Here is a 24,291-nt window from a genome sequence, read left to right as displayed (position 1 = left end):
ATGGCACGCCCCTTGATATTCAGTTCGGAATGGCGCAGTGCCTTGTGGAAGTTGTATTCCTGCTTGAGATTACTCCGCATTTACACTCATGACGCTTTTGGATTTCCCTTTCGCAATCCGTTGTTGCCGCTCCACATTCGAGGCTCCGTGAATCACGAGTCTCGTGGCCCTCGTCTTGTTAAGTTGAGGTCGGTGCAAGCTTGGCGGCGGGACGGCCGCCTGATACATCACGCTCCAAAGGTTGCCCCTGCTAAAGCAGCACTCAAAGCGGCAGCTTGCTGTAAACAGCGTTTATTGGTATGAAGGGGAAGCTCCAGTCTTATTACAAAAGCGGCAGATTGTCTTTAGTCCTGACGCGTTTCGAAGGTCTTGCCTTCTTCTTCAAAGAATGACAAACTGCTACGTGTTCGCAGGCTTCAGGTTCCATGTGATAGCAGTTAATGGCACGCCCCTTGATATTCAGTTCGGAATGGCGCAGTGCCTTGTGGAAGTTGTATTCCTGCTTGAGATTACTCCGCATTTACACTCATGACGCTTTTGGATTTCCCTTTCGCAATCCGTTGTTGCCGCTCCACATTCGAGGCTCCGTGAATCACGAGTCTCGTGGCCCTCGTCTTGTTAAGTTGAGGTCGGTGCAAGCTTGGCGGCGGGACGGCCGCCTGATACATCACGCTCCAAAGGTTGCCCCTGCTAAAGCAGCACTCAAAGCGGCAGCTTGCTGTAAACAGCGTTTATTGGTATGAAGGGGAAGCTCCAGTCTTATTACAAAAGCGGCAGATTGTCTTTAGTCCTGACGCGTTTCGAAGGTCTTGCCTTCTTCTTCAAAGGATGACAAACTGCTACGTGTTCGCAGGCTTCAGGTTCCATGTGATAGCAGTTAATGGCACGCCCCTTGATATTCAGTTCGGAATGGCGCAGTGCCTTGTGGAAGTTGTATTCCTGCTTGAGATTACTCCGCATTTACACTCATGACGCTTTTGGATTTCCCTTTCGCAATCCGTTGTTGCCGCTCCACATTCGAGGCTCCGTGAATCACGAGTCTCGTGGCCCTCGTCTTGTTAAGTTGAGGTCGGTGCAAGCTTGGCGGCGGGACTGCTATCACATGGAACCTGAAGCCTGCGAACACGTAGCAGTTTGTCATCCTTTGAAGAAGAAGGCAGGGCCTGATACTTGACGAGGGCCACGAGACTCGTGATTCACGGAGCCTCGAATGTGGAGCGGCAACAACGGATTGCGAAAGGGAAATCCAAAAGCGTCATGAGTGTAAATGCGGAGTAATCTCAAGCAGGAATACAACTTCCACAAGGCACTGCGCCATTCCGAACTGAATATCAAGGGGCGTGCCATTAACTGCTATCACATGGAACCTGAAGCCTGCGAACACGTAGCAGTTTGTCATCCTTTGAAGAAGAAGGCAAGACCTTCGAAACGTGTCAGGACTAAAGACAATCTGCCGCTTTTGTAATAAGACTGGAGCTTCCCCTTCATACCAATAAACGCTGTTTACAGCAAGCTGCCACTTTGAGTGCTGCTTTAGCAGGGGCAACCTTTGGAGCGTGATATATATATATATATATATATATACATACAATAATCAGAATATAAATAACAATTGTGATGGTATATTTATGTTTCTCCTAATGCTGCTATTATTGTGATCAATTCGCACTGCTCTGTAGTAGTAACTTTTCAATGTCTATACATGTGGTCATGTGACTCACACAGGGAGGTGGTACACCAAGCATATTTAAAAACAATGGCTGACGCGGTTGCTCGTTGTATGAACAAGGGCACTTGATGCTCGAAACGCGTCAAATGGAAAGGTTGGAAGAAAAATAAAACATCTACATACCTGAAGCCGCTGGGTCCGTTCTCTCATATCGCCCGTGAGGAAGTAATGAGGAGTTGCTTTATATAAATATATATCATATATCTATACACACCCATACACAGGGGCTGTCATACTAAAATTATTGGAATAAGGACAAAGAAGTATATTGGACTTGATCCACTGCTGAGTGGGGTGATACACCTGAATGAATATTCCTATCATACTGTGCAGTTCACATCACTTTCACTCTCGAGATCTCTATCATTCTTGACTCATGCATTACCCAGGGGCGAATAGGAATACAATGTATTTGCTCACAGAAAGGTCTCCTTTGTTTTATGATCAAAGCTGAGTTTTTTTTTTACAGGTGGGGCACATCATATACCTGTTTCAAATGAGGCCTACAACACCACTGTTTGCTTTACAAAAGCAATGTGAAAAATGTCAGATGGGTGCACCAAAGAAATATAGTCGATAAAGGGAGCATGCTATGCTAAATTAATGTTTAACAGGAAGCAATACCAACGCTACTGCATATAGGCACAGCACAATCTCATGGTTGTTGAAAGTAGTCCACTGATATTAGTTAGTCAAAAGAGGTAACGGTAATTACTATTCACAGGCTCAAATTAATCTGCTGTAAAAATGAACAAAACTTCAGAGCAAGAAAGGAGAGGGGATTGCCACCAAAGAAATTGTATGCGCTGCAGAGGGACACAAAGCATGATCCCTATGAAAAAGCTCTTTTTGTACCTATAGATCCATGAAGACAATTGGTATCAGTCAGAAAGGTCCTTTTAAAATGGCAGCTTCGGTCTTGCATCATTCAAATGCTAGATCAGAAATTCACAGATAATGGCCAAGAAAGAGGATGGCTGCTGACAATGGTGTCAGTAGATTTTCCAAAGTGCCTGCACTTATCCTTACATTCTTGCCCATCCAATAATTAGTAGCAACAGTGTAACTGCTAAATCTCGTGTACAAGAGCTTTAAATCCCAGCAGTTTCACCCAATGGAAGTAAGAATGGCATGGGAGGCGACAGGCTGCACACTGGTGCATAAGCCACATAACCCTGACCATGTCATGGAACTGCAGTGTCTCCCAGATACAACAAAAATAGACTTGAATAGCTGCTTCGTTCGAGCCATTCGCATTTATGAAGAATATCTACCCCTGTAAGTCAGAAACACCATAAATCATTTTACAATCATGAAAATGCTACAAACCATATTTTAATTTATATTTAACTCTGATGCCATCCACTAATGGACAGTCAGACTTGGCAACTGATTGCAGAACAAAACTGTCCAACAGATTAGGCGCCACACTATGCCTCTCCAACCTTCAAGAAACTAAATGTACCAATCTAAAGGCCCTACCACATACTAACAGTTGGTAAATAACTATATTTTGTACCAAAGTCTTCAGTCTGTGAAAAAAAGCTCCGGATGGTGACACCAGCAGCATGCCAACAGTGCTTCAAAAGGAATAAATAATAAACATATCCCATGTTTCATTACAGTTGGGTCTGCTGACATCATGTTATCAGTGTATTTGTTAAACATTAGGATGCTACTTACTTTTCTTTGATACCAAGATATTGCACCCTTATTCTCAGAGGCCATCAGTGTCTCTCACTCAGGATACATTTCACTCTAGAAAAAAAACAGAGTGTAAGGTGGACAGATCAATTTAAAACATCTAAGAAACATCTCCAGGTAATAAGTTCAGTGTGGGTCCATAATGGTATACCCATGAAACTAGAGGATGATTAAATTGTGATATTACCGAAAGAAACGCAATTTCATAGAAATAGGAAAAATAGAGCAGTTGCCAGATATATTTACTTGCCTATTACTGGCCTTGAAAGCTTCCTAGAGGTACCTTCACAATAAGCCACCAACTACCCTGCATTCTCACTCTGTTCCATCCACTCACAAAAGTCTATACTAGACTAGGTTTCTGAAGTGCAAAAATATTTCATATGATGTGGCCTGCCATTAGAATGATCCATAATCCACATCCTAGAAATATTATTTATGCTAACTCATAATGTGCGGAACATAGTGAGAATGAGAAGACACTTCTACATACGAGTATGCCCAAATGGCCAGCATGAGAAAATTATCAATTACCTCAAGGATCGAACTCAGAGAAGGAACTGCATCTACTACATATATGGCGATGCTGCCTGTGGATGCTGAAAGTGTCCTAGGCATGTAACTATGTTCTGCTTTTTGTGACAATGACATAGGCCAATTAATGGAGGCGATGTCTTGAGTAAGAGGGCAGCATCTAATGTGAAAATAGACATATGTGTTTCATTTTTACACTAATTTATTAAAATAATTCACTGTGAAGATTGAATCGACATTTTAATGAGATGAGTGCTTGGGGCTTTATATCTAAATATGTATCATAAATTGATTTGATTGGAAAGAATTGGCAGTGGTGGCATGTTTTTATTGCATTTTAAACAGTATTGTCAAATCCTTCAAATACAACCTATTTCTTCTCTCTACATGGTTGTTTTCTTTTGTTAATGATTATTTTATCTTAAATTAACAATTAGACAGTCAAGTGCTTAATAATACAACACTTGGAGAAACATTTATATTACACTTTTTACATACTTTCAAGCACTTTTAAAAACCTAAAAGGGAAGAAACAGTCCTCGGGATTTGAAATATGCTTTTTTCCCTCAGAACAAAGGTGCTTTTTACTCTTCAGGAAAAAGCACTAGGGACTGTATGTGCCTATCGGTTGTAACTTCTATTACATTTGGTGGATTCCAGCCACCAAGAGGGCTTTGTGAGTTAAGCACTTACAGCTGCTATCTAAGACCTTCGAATCGCAGCAAGGCCAACTCAGTCTTTTAATCTTCTGGGGTTACAATTTCAGTATACCTGTTATTGTCAGCTCGTAGTTTGAAGGCATCTGTATGACAGAGGTGAACTAGTTCATTGATTTTTTTAATGATTCATAGTTTTTTGGAAGCTAAAATCCAGGTTTGCTTTAAAGGGAAGGTGTGAAGAGAGTTAATCCATTTGCCACCTCCAGATCTAGATATATTATAGAAAGTCTTCTAACCACATCCTAAAACACCCAACTCCCTGAGAGATATTGAGGTGCTGACTAATTTTAAAAAAAACTCAATATAATCAGTGAAAAGTGGTTACTCTTGTATAAAGCAACTATGCGTACGTAAGGATTCATACGTGGAAAAATACTAATTTGAGGCCAAGTCCCAACATTACTTTCTCGTGATTTGGCTCTGAGTAAAAGTCCCAGTCGGCGATAGAGCTATATTGTTTACGATTTCAGTTAAGAAAAAAGTGGCCTTTTTCGTAACTTTTTATACCCATTTGAGCCTGAGGAGGCAGAATTTCTAGCATTGGTCCATCTTGTTATAGTTAATGTGATACTGTACTGAAAGTGTATACACTAGCGGAAGTTCTGATAGCTTCAAATGCTTTCATGATGCATAAGTGCCTTAAGGGGGGTGTCAAATCATCAATGTCAATAGTCTGCCTTGCTTGTCATGGAAATGTTTTGGATGATATTACACTAAACATTTAATAAACATCATTTATCAAAAAAAGGGGGGTTCAAATCATCTTCAGTGCTGCCTTCCAGTGATCCACGGTCAACTGGAAAAATTGGTTTATTCAAAATTGTTGCTTAATTTTACCTGTATCCAAAATTAACATAAATGAACCTTTCAAATACCAAACGCTATGTATGTGAAAATGTAGTTCCATTACTTCACAAAAGTCTTCAAAATATGACAGGCCGGAAATTCAGTCTCTTCCACCTAAAAGTTACTTGTCTCAAATGAATGGGTGTCTCACTTGCAGTACTAGACCACAACGCATTGCGATTTATTGGATGTCGCCAGTAGTTCTTCCCGTGCAGGACATTACAAAGAATGTTCTAGGCCACTTCTTCGAATCAGTATTCTGCTGACATATCTGTGCTGCCACCGTATGTCCTTGGGTCTCATTCTGTCCCCTCAGCTCCAACACAAGTTTGAGAACCTGCAAGTTCAAAGAACACACAACAATTTGAAGAGACTAGTACACTTTTAAAGTAAGATGACAGGCAAAAGTTATTTATTAACATTTAGTGGAGCCCAGGAGCCATCAGAGAGCAATTCATAACTAGACAGCACTCTGGGAATACAAGACAATATTGGTTAACAGAGACAGCATTATACAGACAGACATGATAACGTAGTTTAAAGCAACCATCATAAGACCAAAAGAGAATCTGTTTAGAATGCTTGAAGAGCGTTATATATACTCCAACACAGACACCACTCTGCTGAGCCAGTCTCCTCTACTTCCAAGTCTCTGACACATGTTTCTTAAGGAATATAAAAATTAACACACAATGAAAGTGTTTTCCATTTATGGACATAGTACATCTTCACACCACTAGAGAATAGAGAGACCATGGACACAGATGTATTGTACAGGATAGATACTTTACAACACAGTTTTAACACAAACATAGAAAACATCAGAAAGGCTTATCGTGACAAGGACCAAGAGTGCAGATTATATAGTATAGAAAGGAACTCTATGTCTTAACAAGAAGACAGACTGTGGAAGAGAGACTAAATAAATAAAGATCAAAATCATTGAAAAAAAGACCTTAAACTTTCTGGCAAAAGCAAGATTCAGCAGGAATGAAAACTTTAAACAGTTTTTCCAAGGACTTTAGATGGATGGAGCAGTCGGGTTAGTAATGTAACAAACTCACAACACTATGAACTAAGGTGTTTTCTTTTTAGAAAGGGTTCAGCAATCCCCATTTTCGATCAGATGATAATACTCCTTTCTTAGAAGAAAGAGTAAACAAAATAATTACAAAATTTCACATTTGTTGGTTGCAAGTCTGAAAGACCCAGGTGGAAACAGGGTCTATAATGGGTTTCTTTAGATTTCTTTAGGTTTGATATCCTAGAGCAGATGCAGCAAGGATTCGCCACAGTAAAGAGAAGCTGAAAAAAACGACCTTCCATTCCCACAAGGAAGTGGTCTTGTACAGAAGCAGTGAAAGATGGGGTTGGGTCTGATTTACAGTCAGTAGAGTGTTGTTGAGAACAGTGCATTTTGTGAGGAGTCTTATGTATCAGTTCAAGGGTGGGAGAACGTTAGAAAATAGAATGAATGCCATAAGAAACAGGCATCAGCCAGGTCAGCATTGGCGATAGCCACAAGCTGTTACATCAACTGGGTAAAGGGAAAATAAGTAGAACATATTGGAGTGAAAGGAATGATGTATGAGAAGCTAATAGTCATAAGCTGCACAATTTGAAAAAAAGCGGCAGGAAGGACCAAAAAGAGGGAGTGGAGGACTCTGACGGCCCAGCTACCAAAGCCTTTATGACCACAGTCTACACCTCTCTTCGAGAAGATCTGCTCACAAAGCAAACTCAACTCTCGGCCTACCTGAAGGATGTTAGTAAAGATCTTGTTGAGGTGGGAGACCGTGTCGCATCCTTAGCAGGGTGAGAAACCACCAGGATGAAGAGGTGGAGATGATGCAGCAGGAAATCCTGCGACTACGTGAGAAACATATAGAGCTGCAAGCAGCTGTGGAGGACCGAGAAAATCGCTCACGCAGAAATAACGTGCGCATCAGGGGGGTCTTCCTGTGCTGAAGGAGAGGACATGCGCAAATATGTTCTAACACTTTTCAAAATGGTGCTAGGCGACGAATACCCCTCTGAATTTCAGATTGATAGAGCTCACCATGTGGGACTGCCTAAAAGCAACAAAGCTCCCCCGCCCGATAATCTGGTGTGTGTCCACGACTTCCAAGTGAAAGAATCTATCATTCACCAAGCTAGGAAGGCCCACCCGGTACATTTGAAGGCCACACAATATCTTTTTTCAGCATCTTTCCCTGACCATACTTGGGGGTCACCCTTTTCGCATCTTCTTCTACTATGAGAGCAAGCTATGGTGGATAAAGTCCCTAAAAGAAGCACACGAGGTGTTGGGACTCACGACAGAACCATCCGAAGGTGAAAACAGCAGGCACTTGCAGAATTTGAAAGTCAAGGACTCTCGCTGGCGGTGGGCCTTCCGCTAGCCATAAACCCGACTTAGACACAATTGCCAGTGAACGTAAAGCAGTGATCAACACGCTGTTCGGATCACCGGAAAGACCCATCTCCCTTTGACTCGTTTGCTTTGGGCACCGGACTTCATAAGAGCGGATGGCGCTGGGGGACTCTCTTCGGACAGACAATACTTCACCGAGGGGCTCCAGACAATGCTGGCGCCCTCACCCTTGTGAACAAAGCGATTCCAAAGGGAATGATGGACGGAGTGTTTGAGCAAATCAAACACTCAGCCTCAACTGATCTGGGTTTAATCCATCATCATTATTTAGCTCACTCCACCACCCCAGTTCAGACATGGCCATATGCAAATCAGTCTGACCCTGTGCCTCATGGGAAAAGTCCAGCCCGAACTGCCAAGCCATATCTTCCCTGGATCGGAAACAAGCATCCTGGGACCGGTTTCGAATTCATAATTCTCATCAGCCAGGATATCTTGAATCCAGTGGTAGAGTGAGCAAGGGACCCACGACTGGGCATACCCTGCCACCTCAGGGCGAACAAAGCGATACCAAAGGGAATGATGGACGGAGTGTTTGAGCAAATCAAACATGTGGGACTGACTGTGCTGCTGGAGGCCCTCTGGAGGGGTAGGTGATTGCGGACATTGGGGAGACTGCCCAGAGCTGAAACCGGGGTGCTGGAAGGTGGCAGGCATTGCAGAGGTCCCCTGTTCACGGGGAGCTGGAGAGGACCAGGGGGGCAGCAGAGTGCATGGAACAGCTGCAGTGGAGAGCAGGGTCTGGGCACGGCCCTAGCGCTGGGGCACAAGAGTAATCCCACCCTCAAGGTGAGAGCGGGGAGCTTAATGGACTGCATGGGCCGAGATCTGGTCGCAAGGCGGAGGGGCTCATGAGGACAGTTCGGCCACTGCGGAAACCTCAGGGACTGCAGTGAATGGATAACTGGGAGAAGAGGACTGAGTCTGCTGGAGTGTGCCTGTGCCCTCTCTGTCTGGGGGCCCGACAGCCTGCGCCATTGAGCAAGGCGAGAGGAGGAAGTGAGGACAACTGGCAAGTCGGCGAGGTGCTGTGGAGGGGCGCTGCAGACAAGTGACTAGGAGAAGACAAGAGGGGATCCGCCTCTAGGGGACCTCGGCGAGGGGTGGACTGAGCAGGGCCCGGGGGGGGGGGGATGCAGGTAGGAGCAGGCAGAAGGAGTAACGACCTGGCGGACCATTCGGGTGCGGAGCGGCGTTGCAGTCCTGGCGAGTGGGCACATCGCAAGAGGGAGGGGCCCTGCCGCCTATGACTCATGAGGTGGAGCCTGTGAAGCCCTGCAGCGAGGGGGACGCAGTGACTGTAGACAGTTGGCCTTGAGTGAGCGGCACTCCTGGACCGGGGCCTGTGATGCCCGGCTGAAGACTTGCCTGAACTGAGAGCAGGAGCGGGAGGAGTAGCGAAGACCGGCAGGAAGCGGAGGGCGACCCTGCTGGGGGGGTGCTCCTGGAGGGAGGTGCTGAGCGGTGAGGGGAAGGTAGGCTGCCGCGCGTGCTCTGGTTGCACGGTAGGGACCCGCCAGAAGGCCACGACAGGTAGCAGACCCCCCCTGGGGACATTCAGGGCGAACGCCTCGAGAGAACATGGGTAAGCCGAGAGGGAAGCAGGCAGGAGAGCCAGTGGAGCAGGAAGAGGAGGCAGCTTCTGGAGAGGCTGGCCAGGGACTGCAGGGGCGTCCGGAGGGATGCTCCAGCAGCAGGTCGATCAAATACTAAAGGCCATAACGGACACCAGGGAGGCTCTGCAGCTGGACATCGTACATGTGATGCAGGGATTGGGGCTGCTTCGGGTGGACAACGCTACACTGGCAGATAGGGTAAAACAAACGGAGACGGTCGTGGAGACCCTGGGGCCTGCTCAGAAGTCGATGGAGGCACGGATGACGGACTTTCAAAACCAGCTGCAGACGATGGAGAAGCGGGCGGAGGATGCAGAATGACGAAACCGAAGAAACAATATCTGGGTGGTGGGGCTGCCTGAAGGAGCGGAAGGAACCAGCATGGTGGACTATCTGGAGGAGTGGCTAAGGGGGAACTGTGGCACCGGAGGGTTTATCGTCTTTCTTCACATTGGAGAGATCTCACAGGGTGCCGGCCAAGCCCTTGGCCCCTGGGAGACCGCCGAGGCCGGTGGTGGCCCGATTGCTCCACTATAAAGACAGGGATCTACTGCTGAACAAGGCGAGGATGGAGGGCCCCTAAACAGTGGACAATAACAAGGTGACATTGTTCCTGGACTACACGCTCAAGGTTCCGCACCGCAGAGTGTCGTTTGTGGCAGTTAAGAGAGCACTGCAGGATGAGGGTATTCAATACTCTCTGATTTACCTGGCACAACTGAAGATTATGGTGGACGGTAAGGTGTCCTTTCATGACAGCCTGGAAGGAGCCTGGGACTGGTTGGAGTTGTAAAAAGCGGGTGTCGGGGAACCAGGGAGCGGCGTGGGAGCAGGAAAAGAAGAACCTCGCCCGTGCAAACTGAGGCGCAACCGGAGACGTCAGCCAGCGGACCAGAGGCCGACAGAGACACAAGCAGAGAAGGAGAGGGCGGATGCACTGCTGGCTGTTACGGCTATCTCACGGGTGGCTGGGGGTGCCTCCCCGGCGAGGACAGAATCGGACGGGGGGTCCTTGGAGGAGGACGATATACAATCCAAAGCTGAGAGCCTGAAATTGCCACAAGTGACTGCTGGGACGGCGGATGAGATCGTGGATGGGTGATGAAGACTTGGCTGGACATGGTAAGGGCTCTAGCTGGAGGGCTCTAGTCGGCGGGTCAGGGAGGGGGACCAAATGAGGAATGGGTTGGCTTGAACTGGCTCACTGAGAACTAGGGTACTTTGGGGGCGGTGGAAAATGTGTTGAAGAGGGCTAGAAGATGTGAGGTCCCGGAAGGGGCTAGCATACTATAACGGGGCCTGGGCGCGGGCTGGAGGTCTATTGGGCGTCTGGTTCTCTGAAGCCGAGGGTTACCTCCCGTACGTTTGGGTGGGAGCAGTTCCCAGGGGTATCGGGGAGTGGTTGAGTGGTAGTTTGGATGGGTTCTAATGTTGTAGCGCCTGTTCCGGGGGAGGGAACTGGGATGGGTTGGGGGGAGTTAGGGACACCGGTGTGCTCTTTGATAGGGGTCGGATGCGGGGGAGGGTCTACCTGACTCATGGGGACATTTCATGATCTCAAATGTATAACCTGGAATGTACGGGGGCTTCACACAATGCAGAAGCGCCATAAGGTGCATGCTTATCTAGTACGGCGGGGGTACAGGTAGCGCTCCTCCAGGAAACGCATATCAACTGGTCCGCGGGGGCAGCACTAAGGAAGAGATGGAGAGGGCAGGTATTTCGCACAACTTACTCGGCATTTGCTAGGGGTACCCTGGTGTGGGTTAGGGCGGGGTCCCTTTTCAGCCGATGCAGCAATTGATTTACCCAGAGGGAAGGTATGTAGCGGTGATGGGGAGGCTAAATGGAGTGGATGTGGCCTTGTGCAGCCTATATGCCTCAAATGTTGACCAGCCATCCTCTTTGAGAGCTTATCAGGGAGCCTGGCGCCATACTTGACCGGGGCGACAATACTGGAGGCGATTTTAACTCCATAGCAGATGTGGACAAAGACAGGTCCCACCCCCAGCTCTCGGGTGCCCCAGTACATAGGAACTCCAAGGCGAGGAGAGCGTGGCAAACTAACTGGGGACTGATCGGCACTTGGCGAGCTCAGCACCTGGAGGAGAGGGACTACTCCTATTATTCTGGCATCCATGACTTGCATGTGCGATTAGACGCCATATTGTGCACCCCTGATGTTCATGCCAGGGTGGTAGATAGCGAGTATTTAGCGAGAACACTCTCTGACCATAATCCGCTGCTTGTGCGGATACAATGGAACCGAGAGAGATCACTTATACCGACCTGGCGGCCCCGACCGGAGGCTTTAGAAGATCCAGCCTTTAGTGAAGAGCTGGGGGTTGGTATCGTGCAATACTTTGAGAAGAACGAGGGGACGGCAACATTGGCAGCAATAGAATGGGATGCATTCAAGGTTGTGGTCAGAGGCCTTTGCATCAGCAGGGTGACGGGGGTAAGAAAAACATTATTAGCGGATCTGGAAACTGCGGAGAGCCGAATGAGGGGGGTGGAGAGGGGCCGCCCAGGGCTAGTACTGGGGTGTTGGAAGCCAAGGAAGCAATTGAGGTGCAGATGGAGAGATTGCGCTCATTCGATTATAAGAATTATAGAGCGCGGATGCATGCAGAGGGGGACAAGTCGGGTGCTCTGTTGGCGTGGCTGGCCAACCCGGTACCAAGAGGTGATCCGATTTTAGGTTTGAGGACGCTCACAGGGGAGATGGTGCACACGCAGATAGGGATTAATAGGCTATTCCTAGAGTATTATGCTGAGCTATATAGCACACAGTTGACTGTAGGAGCAGAGGGCATAGAGGAATATCTTGAAGGGATAGCAATGCCGAGCCTGAGTAAGGAGCTGGGGGATTCACTGGGCAGTGAGATTACGGTGGGAGAGATCAGATGCGCGATTAAGCACATGGCCCGCAGCAAGACACCTGGGGTGGATGGCCTTCCCAAAGAAGTTTATTCCAAGTACGCAAACTATTTGGCCCCGCGCTTGCAAGTAGTCTACAAGGAGGCGCATGCAGAAGGGAGGCTGCCTGAAACCACTAGGGAGGCTATTATCATTCCCCTCTTGAAGCAGGGTAGGAAAGCGGTAGATGTGAAGGCCTACTGCCCACTCTCAATGTTGACGACCGACTACAAAATCCTCAACAGGATCCTGGCGACACGCCTACTCCCGCATATGACGCAATTAGTGCACCGGGACCAATCAGGTTTTATCCCTAAACGCAGCATGGCTATTAATGTGAGGCGTTTATTGAGAATCTTGGAGGACTGCCAGGAGGCAACACTGAAGGCCTTGATCCTTTCGGTAGACATAGAAAAGGCATTCGATAGCTTGGAGTGGCCATATCTTTTCCAGGTGATGCGCAAGATGGGGCTGGGCGAAATGTTTGTGAGGTGGACCCGCATACTGTATGACTCAGCGACGGCCCGGGTGCGGACGGGGGGGGGCGGTGTCAGCTCCCTTTTCGGTAGGACGAGGGACGCAACAGGGCTGCTTGCTATCTCCGCTCCTGTTTGCGCTGGCAATTGAGCCACTGGCGATGCTAGCCAGGACAGGGAAGCATTATGCTGGGATAGAGGTCCGTGGAGAAGTACATTATATATCGCTCTACGCGGATGACTTGCTGATGTTTCTAGCCGCACCTGATGAGGTAAACACGGGAGCGACGAAGTTGCTGCAGACGTGTGGGGAAGTGTTGGGGTTAGGTGTGAATTGGGAAAAGACTTGCCTTTTCCCGGCGCGCAGGGCAATGGAAACTCCTGAAGGACTGGAGAGGCTGAGATGGGAGCCCTGTTGTCTACAATATTTGGGGACTAACATCTACGGATCTGTAGGAGGGCAATGTGAATAGAGCAGTGCAAGGGATAAAAGGGAGTATGGCGTTCTGGAGTACTTTGCCGCTCTCAGTAGCAGGTAGAGTTGCACTACTGAAAATGGTAGCGCTGCCTAGACTTTTATATTACTTCAGGACGCTGCCGATTGGGATCCCAGGTTCGGTGTTCAGGGTTCTCAGGTCCATGGTGGGGGTTTCTGTGGGGGAATGGCAGGCGGCGAGTGGCTTTGACCACAATGATGAGGCCTAGGGGCGCAGGAGGGTGGGCGGTCCCGGACTTTAAAGTGTATTATTTAGCAGCTCAGCTCCAGTGGCTCACGTAGGCGGTAGCTAGGGAGTTTAGGAGCCCGGATGAGCAAGAGGATAGGTGGCTGCCAAGGCATATTCTCTCATTTGTGGTACTTGGGCAACGATTGCGACTCGACTCGATGACGAGCGAAGAGAAAACACTCAGAGCAAGCAGGAACAGATATAAGCGTAGGAGTGGTGTTTTTTGCTCGTATTCGCCGGAGATTCCTCTGGGCATGTGCACGGCCTTCCCTCATGGGGGCTACTGGTCTGCGCTGGTGGAGTGGGAAGATATAGGACTACAGATGATTGGGGATTTATATGAAGAGGGGGCCCTTTTGCCTTTCCGGGCACTGCTAGACAGATATGGTCTGCCTAGAGGTGACTACTTGTTACATGCGGCTCTGCTAGCCGCGATTCAGAAATATTGGGGGACGGGGCTACTGGAGCCGCAGACGTCCTTGACGTGTCAATACGATGTGATGGCAGCGGGATGGGTGAAGGCAGTGACATGTCTTTGCAGGCGAATGGTGGAGGAGGGGTTGTAGCCACTGACTCGGTTGCTTGAAAAATGGGAAGCAGACTTGGGAAAGACCGCATGGACTAGACGGCATGGACTAGGATCATAGAAAGGGCATGGAAAGGCACGCGGAATGCCAGGTTTCAACTTATTAATTTCTACATTGTGCATAGGGCCTATTTAACCCCTGAGAAGATAACTAAATATTTCCACATAGAAATGGCATGCTGTCCCAGGTGCAACATGCAAGTGGCAGACTTCCGGCATATGATATGGAGCTGTCCACAGCTCCGAAACTACTGGGAGGAGGTGATGGAGGTTCTATGCGGGGTGACAGACAGACAAATAGAACCTGACATGGGGGCATGTATACTGCACTGGTTTCCGCACACAAAGCACACTAAAATCAAGAGTAAGTTAATTGATTTGGGGTTGTTGCTGGCTAAGCGAGAATTAACAAGGCAGTGGAAATCCATACAAGGTCCAAGTATGGAGCGATGGAGGGTGGAGTTTGCGGAATGGGCAGCCAGTGAGAGCATGATTAGACTCCAACAGGCCAGGAGAGCGAACAAGAACAAAGTGCTAGAAACCGCAGAGGCATGGGAAGCACTAGAGGCACTGCTGAAGCACCCAGAGGAGGATTCTGAAGCAGACTCTCTGGAGGGTTCTCTGGAAGATGTCGGACAGCAATGTACATAGATAGGTTTGAGTAGACCACGGGGGTGGGAGTAGGTGTGGAGCCAGCGGAACTGGAGCAAGACCTGAATGGGATCAGTAACCTACATTCCCTAGCACGGAACGACATTTGATTATTCTTGATTATGTAGCTTAGAGCACACTGGTTTGGGGAGTTAAGGGGTAGGGGGAGGGAGGGGCATAAACCGACGGGAGGCACTACGCTGGGAGACAATGGCGCCATGGGATGACATCAAGTGTATATATTGAAGCAGATATTGATAAAAGTAAAGAGGACGGGGCGTAATATAGTGTGGTTTTGACTAAAGATGCGGATGACGTCTCAACCATGGACAACGAATATTATTGTATGGAGGTGTGCCTTCCATTGAAAATGAGCCATGTAAAGGCGGGTTTGTGTGTGTTAAAAACCAATAAAAATTACTTTTAAAAAAATCGTTCTTTAGCTCACTCCACCACCCCATTTCAGACATGGCCATATTCAAATCAGTCTGACCCTGTGCCTCATGGGAACAGTCCAGCCCGAACTGCCAAGCCATATCTTCCCTGGACCGGAAAGAAGCATCCTGGGACAGGTTTCGGGTTCATAATCCTCATCAGCCAGGCTATCTTGAATCCAGTGGTAGAGTGAGCAAGGGACCCACGTCTGGGCATACCCTGCCAACTCAGGGCGAACAAAGCGATACCAAAGGGAATGATGGACGGAGTGTTTGAGCAAATCAAACACTCACCCCCAGTCAACTGATCTGGGTTTAATCCATCATCATTCTTTAGCTCACTCCACCACCCCAGTTCAGACATGGCCATATGCAAATCAGTCTGACCCTGTGCCTCATGGGAACAGTCCAGCCCGAACTGCCAAGCCATATCTTACCTGGTCCGGAAACAAGCATCATGGGACCAGTTTCGGATTCCTAATCCTCATCAGCCAGGCTATCTTGAATCCAGTGGTAGAGTGAGCAAGGGACCCACATCTGGGCATACCCTGCCAACTCAGGGCGAACAAAGCGATACCAAACATGGCTTGGCAGTTCTGGCTGGACTGTTCCCATGAGGCACAGGGTGAAGATTGATTTGCACATGGCCATGTCTGAACTGGGGTGGCTTGGTGAGCAAAATAACGATGGATTAAACCCAGATCTGTGACTGGGGTGAATGTTTTGCCATTGTGCAACATTCCGTCCATCCTCTTGTGCGTTTTGCAATTCACCCTATGTGGGAAGGGTATGCCCAGACGTGGGTCCCGTGCTCACTAATCCACTGGAGTCAAGCTATCCTGGCTGAAGACGGCTGATAGCCAGAAACAGGTCCTAGGATGCTTGATTCCGGTCCAGAGAAGACATGGCTTGGCAGTTCGGGCTGGACTGTTCCCATGAGGCACAGGGTCAAGACTGATTTGCATATGGCCATGTCTGAACTGGGGTGGCTTGGTGAGCAAAATAACGATGGATTAAACCCAGATCTGTGACTGGGGGTGAATGTTTTGCCATTGTGCAACATTCCGTCCGTCATCTTGTGTGTTTTGCAGTTCACCCTATGTGGGAAGGGTATGCCCAGACGTGGGTCCCGTGCTCACTAAGCCACTGGAGTCAAGCTATCCTGGCTGAAGACAGCTGATAGCCAGAAACCGGTCCTAGGATGCTTGATTACGGTCCAGAGAAGACATGGCTTGGCAGTTCGGGCAGGACTGTTCCCATGAGTCACAGGGTCAAGACTGATTTGCATATGGCCATGTCTGAACTGGGGTGGCTTGGTGAGCAAAATAACAATGGATTAAACCCAGATCTGTGACTGGGGGTGAATGTTTTGCCATTGTGCAATATTCCGTCTATCATCTTGTGTGTTTTGCAGTTCACCCTATGTGGGAAGGGTATGCCCAGACATGGGTCCCGTGCTCACTAAGCCACTGGAGTCAAGCTATCCTGGCTGAAGACAGCTGATAGCCAGAAACTGGTCCTAGGATGCTTGATTCCAGTCCAGAGAAGATATGGATTGGCTGTTCCGGCTGGACTGTTCCCATGAGGCACAGGGTCAAGACTGATTTGCATATGGCCATGTCTGAACTGGGGTGGCTTGGTGAGCAAAATAACGATGAATTAAACCCAGATCTGTGACTGGGGGTGAATGTTTTGTCATTGTGCAACATTCCGTCCATCATCTTGTGTGTTTTGCAGCTCACCCTTGTGAGGCAGGTGGAGGGCTGACGGCGCAACCCCCGAGAATTTTCTCACATTGACGAACTGATGTCACCAATCAAGATAAGATTGTTTGTTTGTCCTACTGGGAAGGGACATTTTGAGGTTCTTTTCTGGGTTTGTTATTGTTCTTGTTCCCTTTTTTCCTATCCTCTCCTCCTCACCAATGCATGGAATTAGAGATTTACTGCAGAGCGGGGGCAGCTATGGGGTAAATAGATCTAATGCAATTCAAGGTTTAGGTAAGACTAAGCATTCTGCCCTTTTGTGCATATAAATGGTGGGCAAAACCTTTAGAATTGTTAGCCTTAATGTTTGGGGGCCGTAACCACCTGGTGAAGCGCTCAGCAATACTGTCCCGCCTGCAAAACTTTCAGGGGGACATCTGCCTCTTACAAAAAACCCACCTCCTGCAACGGGATGTACACTGTATGCACTCACGGTGATTTACCCTTCAGGTGTGTCCTCCAACAGGTCCCAGAAGATCAATGGAGTCGCTATTGTGTTTATCTCAAAATTCAGTGGCAAACTCCTCTCTACCATTGCTAAAATCACGGGGCAATTATAAGCGGTCAGATTCCAATGGGAGACCTCACAATTCACGCTTGCCAACATTTACACCCTGAATACACAATAGGAGAACTTTCTTCCCAAAGTCCTGGGGGAGACTTTGGGATCCGCAGATGCAGAGATCCTTGTGGGTGGAGATCTGAACCTGGTAATAGACACAGATCTAGATCGCTCAGGACAGTGTTCCACACAATCGGGGGCCCTATCAGCAGATGTTAAATGCTGGCTCTCGGAGCATGGCTTCCTTGATGCCTGGCACACTCATCATCCGGACACCAATGATTACACACACTACTCGGTGGCTCATAAAACTTACGCACGCATAGACAATTTTCTAACCTCACCCTCACTGGCACCGAGCCTTTCTGAACCGACCATTGAACCTCGCTCTCTGTCAGACCACGCAATGATCACAGTTACACTACATAGAAAATCACAATCCCCACATCGGGCGGGCTGGCGACTGAGGGATAGTCTCCTACAATTCAAGCCTATTACAGAGGTGATACGCGCCCGAATCTTAGACTATCTGCAAATTAATGTCACAGGGGTTACTTCCTTAGCTGCAGTGTGGGAAGCATTGAAATTAGTGGTCAGAGGAGAATGCATAGCGATCTCTGCAGGAGAAAACAAACTGCGATTGAAAAAAGGCAGAGTATAGAGCAGGAAGTGAGAGAACTGGAAGCAATACATAATAGAACTGGGGCACCTAGAGTCTGTAGGGCACTAGAAAAGACTTTTGCTGGCGCGTCTGGATCTTGACAGGACAGAACATGCACTTGTGAGGCTACAAAACAAATTTTTTCTCAGCAGCGACAAATGTGGGAAAATGCTGGTGCAGAGGCTTAGGTCCAAAACCCTAGCAACATCGATGAAGTCCATAAAAACAGCCTCGGGGGACAGTGCAAGTAGACCGGGACATAGCTGGGATGTTTCAACACTTTTACCAGACCCTATACGCAGAAGATGATATAGCCCTGACGCCCTCCCGCCCCTTTCTGCGAGACATACATGTCACCAGACTGCCGGAGGCCACTGCAGAACAGCTGGAGCAGCCAATCCGCATTGAAGAGGTGATCACAGTCATCGCACACCTCAAACGCTATAAGGCCCCGGCCCGACGGGTTTACGGTGCAATTTTATAAACTGTTTTGCACTAGCACCCACAATTCCTAAGACCCTGGAACTGAACGACTCTGCTTTTATGACACAAACATTGCAGGCCTTGAGCATCTGGGGCTGATTGGGCGTGGCCTGGTTCGGAAGGGTGGTAGCATTCAAAATGACAGTCTTGCCACATATCCTATAAATCTTTCAAACCATTCCGATGGCTCTTCCCCCTTCCGGTCCAGGGAAGACATGGCTTGGCAGTTCAGGCTGGACTGTTCCCATGAGGCACAGGGTCAGACTGATTTGCATATAGCCAAGTCTGAACTGGGGTGGCAGAGTGGGCTAAAGAACGGTGATGGATTAAACCCAGATCTTTTGACTGGATGTGAGTGTTTGATTGATTCAGATGCTCCGTCCATCACCACCCCCTTTTATACGGCTTTTGGCCGCCATAAGTGTGGCAGGGTATGCTCAGATGCGAGTCCCTTGCTCACTTTGCCACTGGATTCAAGCAAGCCGGGCTGAAGATGGCTGGAATGCCAGAAACCGGTCCTCGGAAGCTTGTTTCCGGTCCAGGGAAGACATGGCTTGGCAGTTCAGGCTGGACTGTTCCCATGAGGCACAGGGCCAGACTGATTTGCATATAGCCATGTCTGAACTGGGGTGGCAGAGTGGGCTAAAGAACGGTGATGGATTAAACCCAGATCTTTTGACTGGATGTGAGTGTTTGATTGATTCAGAAGCTAGGTCCATCACCACCCCCTTTTGTACCGCTTTTGGCTGCCATAAGTGTGGCAGGGTATGCTCAGCACGAGTCCCTTGCTCACTTTGCCACTGGATTCAAGCAAGCCGGGCTGAAGACGGCTGGAATGCCAGAAACCGGTCCTCGGAAGTTTGTTTACGGTCCAGGGAAGACATGGCTTGGCAGTTCAGGCTGGACTGTTCCCATGAGGCACAGGGTCAGACTGATTTGCATATAGCCATGTCTGAACTGGGGTGGCAGAGTGGGCTAAAGAATGGTGACGGAATAAACCCAGATCTTTCAACTGGATGGGAGTGTTTGATTGATTCAGATGCTCCGTCCATCACCACCCCCTTTTGTACCGCTTTTGGCCGCCATAAGTGTGGCAGGGTATGCTCAGACGTGAGTCCCTTGCTCACTTTGCCACTGGATTCAAGCAAGCCGGGCTGAAGACGGCTGGAATGCCAGAAACCGGTCCTCGGAAGCTTTTTTCCGGTCCACGTAAGACATGGCTTAGCAGTTCAGGCTGGACTGTTCCCAAGAGGCACAGGGTCAGACTGATTTGCATATAGCAATGTCTGAACTGGGGTGGCAGAGTGGGCTAAAGAACGGTGATGGATTAAACCCACATCTTTTGACTGGATGTGAGTGTTTGATTGATTCAGATGCTCCATCCATCACCACCCCATTTTGTACTGCTTTTGGCTGCCATAAGTGTGGCAGGGTATGCTCAGACGCGAGTCCCTTGCTCACTTTGCCTCTGGATTCAAGCAAGCCGGGCTGAAGACGGCTGGAATGCCAGAAACCGGTCCTCGGAAGCTTGTTTCCGGTCCAGGGAAGACATGGCTTGGCAGTTCAGGCTGGACTGTTCCCATGACGCACAGGGTCAGACTGATTTGCATATAGCCATGTCTGAACTGGGGTGGCAGAGTGGGCTAAAGAACGGTGATGGATTAAACCCAGATCTTTTGACTGGATATGAGTGTTTGATTGATTCAGATGCTCCGTCCATCACCACCCCCTTTTGTACCGCTTTTGGCCGCCATAAGTGTGGCAGGGTATGCTCAGACGTGAGTCCCTTGCTCACTTTGCCACTGGATTCAAGCAAGCCGGGCTGAAGACAGCTGGAATGCCAGAAACCGGTCCTCGGAAGCTTGTTTCCGGTCCAGGGAAGACATGGCTTGGCAGTTCAGGCTGGACTGTTCCCATGAGGCACAGGGTCAGACTGATTTGCATATAGCCATGTCTGAACTGGGGTGGGAGAGTGGGCTAAAGAACGGTGATGGATTAAACCCAGATCTTTTGACTGGATGTGAGTGTTTGATTGATTCAGATGCTCCGTCCATCACCACCCCCTTTTGTACCACTTATGTGGGTGGCACATTAAGTGCTGCAAACCCACTCGTAGCATTCAATTTACAGGCCCTGGGTACAAGTAGAACCACATTACTTGGGACTTATAAGTAACTCACATGTGCCAATTGGGTGTAAGTCAATTGTACCAGGTTTTAGGGAGCACAAGCACTTTAAAAGTGGTAAGGTTCACATAGTCCTAAACAAAAATGAATTGAGCAAAACAGGAAGGGTGAAGGCAAAAGGTTTGGGGGAACACTGCAGAGACGGCCAGGTCGGACATGGATGAAGTGAAGGGGGGTACCGAATTCCTTTTGTTACTTTGTGGTGTACACGTACAACAGAAATAACAAAGACACTTGATTTACAAGGAATTGCAGTAAAATACACTGTTGGTAATAACTCAGTTTTAGGGCTATTCTTTACTAGTGAAAGATGCCTTTATTGCCTGAGAGTTCAATTTAATATGAGCAGAGTGCATACTACAAATTGTATTTTTTGCCGTTACTATAAGTTTCTGACACTACCTCCCCAGTCGCAACATCAACAACCATTGCATTATCTTTTCCTTAAATACTAATGCCTCGTCATGGTATTTTAAACAAATGCAATACCCTTAATTTTGCGCAATTACATGTGAATTTCAACACAACACGTTCTTTGGAATTGAATGTCCCACAGGATACCACTCCACTACATAAGTAAGAACCGCCTCTTTTCCACTTGAAATGTGTCAGAATAGCAAGGTGAGCGAAAGATGGCAGCGGCCCAGTGTTAACTTTCAGTAGTTGAATATGGAAATAGTAACGTAAGTTACATTGAAAACATAAAATAACCGGTTTAGTCTGCTTTTTTATATGGTCACTCAAGCCCCCTCAATAAACAATCAGGGTGAAACATCCCCTTTAAAATGAACAGTAGCCTTTGTTTGTTTGTTACTTACCTTTAACCCTAGCGCTCACTCCAGTATTTAGCCATAGTCTAACCCTTCCCCTAATCATTAGACAAGGTAACTCGCACTAATAATGGCAAGGAAAGGGTAAGACCTGGAACAAAGGGTGGAATGTTGAACTCAATAAGCCTCATAATATAGAAACTCTGGAAATAATAAAAATAAGTCCTGGGCATAAAACCTGTAGCTAGAATCTGTTACCTTCAGTTTAAACCCAAGTAGCTGAGGTGAGCTGTCGTGACACATTGACCCCGGATTTTCTTGCTGACTCCAGAATAAATGAACACTCGAACAGTGAAATGTGCTTAAAAGCTTGCTCGCATGGTACTAAATAGATGAAATGCTCATCCACTGACATGTCTGCTGCTTGAGCAACATATAATAACCACTTTTTAGGTCGAAGTGCTTACAAAATCCTGGGGACATTCGGAAAGCTTCCTTGGGAATGCATTCTACCCATTGCTTACCATTGGCTTTGTGGTTTGTAACTCACATTGACTTGCTTTCTATTTGCTGACTCCTAGTTTTAGCCTCTCTAGCTTGAGCTTGCCCCTTCCCTTGCCCGAAGCCTATTTGCTGTATTCTTCTGCCAGTACTACATTTGTGTGAACAGGCCTTTAAATCTTGTTCTTATCTTGTCACATATGCTGTCCATTCAAAGACAGTGACCAAATGTCAGGCTCTGTCTTCAGAGGTAGCTTGGTGTTTACTTTTCCATCTCTGATTTCAAATTGAGAGGATTTATGTGACAGTCATGCTGGCTATTGGGGTGTGCTGGATAGAAGGCTGTACAAGGTTATTTTCTTTCTAGCTCACAACAATATTTAAATGGCTGTAAATGAATTGTCCACATATTTCAGAATATGGAAAGCAAAAATGAAGCATATATGTTTTGGCAATTTTGAAGTGCTATGGAAACAAATATTTTAATATAATCAAAACAAATCAGTACACTAGGTGATTAAATTTCTACACATCATTTGTGTGTTGTATATTTTTATACAATTACCTGGTAATCCCCTCAGCACAATGCAAACATGCACATGCATGACACTGTTCAGGGATCCATCATCTACAGCTGACATTAAATTACCATACATCATTGGGGCGTGACTTAGCCAGCGAACATGGCGGTCGTGTAGAGCGTGAGCTCCGACCAGCCAAACATCATCCTGCCTGCTTATCCTGGCCCTTAGCGACTTCGAGGGCATCCTGCCCTTGGGGGTCCGTCCGCTGGCGACTGGGGGCCCGTGGAGGCTCGGTGGAGTGAGTGGCAGTCCGGCGAGGCGGAGGGGCCTGCCGGATCCGGCTGGGCCCGAGGCCGGGGCCTCAATTTTGGTGATCCCCGGGCTGGGCGAGCTTGGTCTGCGGCAGCCGAAGACTGCTGGGGCGGCTGTAGACGTGGTGCCGCTCGCTCGCTGTGCTGTGGAGCGGTGCACCTGCATTCTGGGGCCAACCGGCCTGTGACTGCCCTGGGACCACGACGAGGGAGTGGCGGCGGCCGGTGGACTTGGGGAGAGACCGGCTCCTGGGGCGGCCGGCGGGCGCGGCTGCCATCTTGAGGCCTCCCCCTGGTGGGACCCGAGGACGGAGACTGGTCAAGGCTCTGCTGGTAGGTGGTGGGCGTCCCGCTGCGGCGGAGGGGCCACGGCCCAACCTCCTGTGTCCTGCATTATCGGAGGGGCCCTGGAGTGCCTGACTGCGCCGGCCATATTGTGGTGAGTGGAGCCAGCCCACGAGGGATCGGGGGGTGCCCGGGGGCCACTGGTGCATGCCGTGGCTGGCTTGTCCTGCTGGGTGGAGCCCCCACCCCCCCCCGGGAGACAAGGGAACTCGGGGGCTAGATCGGGCCCCGGTGGGAACTGTCTGCTGGTGCCTGGAATGGTGTTGCTGCGGGGGGCCCAGTGGATTGACAGTGGGTGCGCTGCATGTGAGTAGACCTGTCTGTACTCGCCCGGCTGGACAGCGCTTTCTGCTCCCTGGGTGTGAGGCTCAGGGGCCTGGTCGGGCCCCGTTGGTGGCTGGTGGTGCCCGGTGAGGGGGGCAAGGAGAACACCTACAGGTTTACCCCCTTCTGCCTTCGGTACCTGTAGACCTGCACTGAGCTGGTCGGCGGACAGTGGTGGTGGATCGGTCGGCCCATCCGGGCCGCTTCCAAACTTGCAACTGCGCCTGGCGCGGAGGGGTTCGTTTCTGACTTCACCCGCAGTGGCCGCCATGACGCGGGGCCACGCGGGTAGTGGTCCCTCTAAACAGGGGACACTGGACAAATTCACTGAGGCCGGTTCGGCGGCGGGCGCTGCCGGCTCACAGACCCCGGCCCCGGACAATGCGGCGCCACTGGCCGCGATAATACAGTCCAAAGACATGCTAGATGCCAAGATCGGGGCTGTTGGGGCGGATGTTATGCTACTCCGCCAAGACCTGCGGAAC

The 24,291-nt window shown here is 48.7% G+C and overlaps 1 protein-coding gene across 3 annotated transcripts in view; it reads right to left on the bottom strand.

Annotated features, from left to right (window-relative positions):
• Positions 1-24,291, bottom strand: part of PHTF1 (putative homeodomain transcription factor 1) — a 516,605-nt gene that overhangs the window by 455,060 nt on the left and 37,254 nt on the right. For all 3 annotated transcript variants that reach the window (XM_086923323.1, XM_086923324.1, XM_086923325.1), the window contains exons 2-3: positions 5,684-5,869; positions 3,413-3,487 (exon numbers count right to left, since the gene is read on the bottom strand). In XM_086923323.1, coding sequence (XP_086779449.1) covers positions 3,413-3,457 — 45 coding nt within the window. In that variant the 5' untranslated portion in view covers positions 3,458-3,487; positions 5,684-5,869. The remainder of the gene's footprint in view (positions 1-3,412; positions 3,488-5,683; positions 5,870-24,291) is intronic.

Source organism: Lissotriton vulgaris, chromosome 5 (genome assembly GCF_964263255.1).
Source record: "Lissotriton vulgaris chromosome 5, aLisVul1.2, whole genome shotgun sequence".
Classification (NCBI taxonomy): Eukaryota; Metazoa; Chordata; class Amphibia; order Caudata; family Salamandridae; genus Lissotriton; species Lissotriton vulgaris.
Note: the sequence above shows the minus strand (reverse complement) of the source record. Positions and strands in the feature narration are given on the sequence as shown.